Source organism: Helobdella robusta, assembly GCF_000326865.2.
Source record: "Helobdella robusta unplaced genomic scaffold HELROscaffold_22, whole genome shotgun sequence".
In the NCBI taxonomy this organism is placed as follows: Eukaryota; Metazoa; Annelida; class Clitellata; order Rhynchobdellida; family Glossiphoniidae; genus Helobdella; species Helobdella robusta.
The window spans coordinates 346,950-349,449 of NW_008704170.1; the positions used below are offsets into that span (position 1 = coordinate 346,950).

The 2,500-nt window shown below is 42.4% G+C and overlaps 1 protein-coding gene across 1 annotated transcript in view; it reads left to right on the forward strand.

The window, feature by feature from the left end:
• Positions 1-111: 111 nt before the first annotated feature.
• Positions 112-2,500, forward strand: part of HELRODRAFT_171867 (hypothetical protein) — a gene marked incomplete at both ends in the record, with an annotated part of 12,615 nt that continues 10,226 nt past the window's right edge. Inside the window, 5 exons of the mRNA XM_009018551.1 lie at positions 112-177; positions 520-1,293; positions 1,371-2,160; positions 2,321-2,322; positions 2,420-2,500. The exon at positions 2,420-2,500 is cut by the window's right edge and continues 184 nt beyond it. Coding sequence (XP_009016799.1) covers positions 112-177; positions 520-1,293; positions 1,371-2,160; positions 2,321-2,322; positions 2,420-2,500 — 1,713 coding nt within the window. The remainder of the gene's footprint in view (positions 178-519; positions 1,294-1,370; positions 2,161-2,320; positions 2,323-2,419) is intronic.

Sequence of the window (2,500 nt, forward strand, 5' to 3'; positions counted from 1 at the left end):
ACAAAATCAGCGCTATTCAAATCGCTGAGTAATTTTATGCAGTCGCCACTGAGCTTACTGCGTCTTTTTCGGTCGTCACCGCAAGGTCGGTTGCCGCTTTCCGAAAATCAAATGAACTCCAATGGAAAGACCATTGAAGAGAAAGTCGTATCCACCGAAGTCGTTGGCTGTGATAACGTCATTAGTGACGGATGGTCAGAGAATGAGTACGAGTTATTGTTATTTGTTGTTATCTGTTGTTGTTATCGATGTTTGTTGTTGTGGGCTATTGTCATTTTTAGTTGATGTTGTTGGCGTTTACATTTGCTGATGATGCTGACAACAGTTTTTTCATTATATCAATCGACGAAACCACACCAATCCAAGCAACTACAACAGCTAACCAACTAACTCAACTAACAACAAAATCCAGCACCACAACAAATTGCTACAACGACACAACAGCGCAACAGAACACCACCAACAACAATCACAACACAACGACACACCACCACCAACAACAATCACAACAACACACAGGACAAAAACACAATAGAACAGCAATCACACCATCAACCACCAACAACCACACCAAGCGATCAGATGCAAGAAGTTTTCTGTCAGATCTTCGAGATCATGAACTCGCCGAACAGTCCGACCGCCATCTTGATGATGCCACAACCAGGAGGTACTAACAACTTCGAATTGGAACCCATAGAGCTAAACGCACATGCTCTCGATGTTGAAGATAATTTAAAAACAATACAACTACAACGGTTGCAACAACATCAACTCAAAGAACAACAACAATTTCAACAGGAACAACAAAAACAAAAACAACAACAAAGTACACTACTGCAACAAGGACGCCAACAACAACAACAACAACAACAGACAAACGCTGCTTCGTCCAAAAAAACAACAGTAAAGCAGCAACAAAAACAACAACAAAAAAAACAACGACCACTGCAGCAACAACAGCAACGATTACAGCAACAACAACAGCAACGGCAGCAACAACAAAAACAACAAAGGCGATCAGAAACAACGTTGAAATGCCAGGGCTACCAAAGCTACCAGCAGATGCTACAAGTGCACAAACAGCTTCAGCAGCAGCAGGACCATCAGATGATGTTGCAGAAGCAAGTAGCTTCTCAAGTTAGGGAACAGAAACTGAAAGAGATGCAGCAGCATGAAATTTTACAGAAACAGTTGCGACTGAAAATGGAAGAAGATGAAGAAGAGAAGAGCGGGATGAAGATGGATGATAATGACATCCCACTACCGCTCCCTAGATTGAGAATTTGTTCCAAAGTAAAGATTAAATTTAAAAATTTTAAGTGATTTATATCAATTTCTGATTGAGAAATAATTTTAACCAATCCCATTAGCGAGGCACTGCCGAGCGGTGTGAAAATGTAGAAGAGGAAACAGAGACAACCAGTGAAGTGACCAGTGAAGTGACCAGCGAAGTGACCCTAGTGGCCGCCACATCTTCAAATAAAATTCTATTTGGTGACGTCATGAAAGAGTCTGAGAAAACCTTTCTGAAAGTCTCAACAATTGTGACGTCGTCCAGTTTGTTGAAACCTGCGATCGATCACGACCGGTCAACTGAGAATGAGAAACAACAACAACAACGAAATCAACAGCATCTTAGGTCGCAACAACCTCCGAGACATCAAACGTATCAACGGCCATCAGCTCAACCACAACAAAAGCCACAACAGCTGCAGCAACAACAACAACAGCAACAACCACGACTGAAATCGTTGCCCAAAGTTATGAACGAAAGATCGGGGTCATCGAATTGTCGACCGTTATCAACTAAGGCGCAGTCCCCTGCAAAAAATAAACGAGCACTTCTGAGACCGAAACAAGTTCAACAGCAGCAACTGCAGAAAGTACAGCAGCGAAAACAAAGAAACCAACAACAAAAAACGCAGAAAACAGTACAACAGAAACAAAAACAACTAGCACAACACGAACAACAACGTGAACAACAGCCCGAACAACAAGACAAACGAAGAACGAATCCTTCAGCAATGCTACAGCTTCCCAACAAATCTTTCGACCAATCGAAACCTGTTGAAATCATTGGCACTTCCCTGATGTTGAGACAGGAGTTGCAAGAACATTTCCAACAAAACAAACCGCAGACCTCGCACAAACAACAAACATGTGAACAACAAACAACTGAACAACAAACATGCGAACAAAAAAACACTGAACAACAAACATGTGAACAATCTATGCATCGGAAGGATACAAACGCGGCGAATGAATTGAAACAACCCCACAACCCCAACATCAACAACTACGAAAACTGACACGACCACAGCAGTCAGCGTCGCCAAAAGTGGAGAAACCAGAACACCAATCACTACCCAACTCACCACTACCACCACATCAACAATCGCCATCAATCTTACCCGAACAGCTACTGAAACGTATTTCAAAACAGCCACAACAACAATTACTATCTGACGTGCACCAACGACCACAGCAGCAGCAGCAGCAG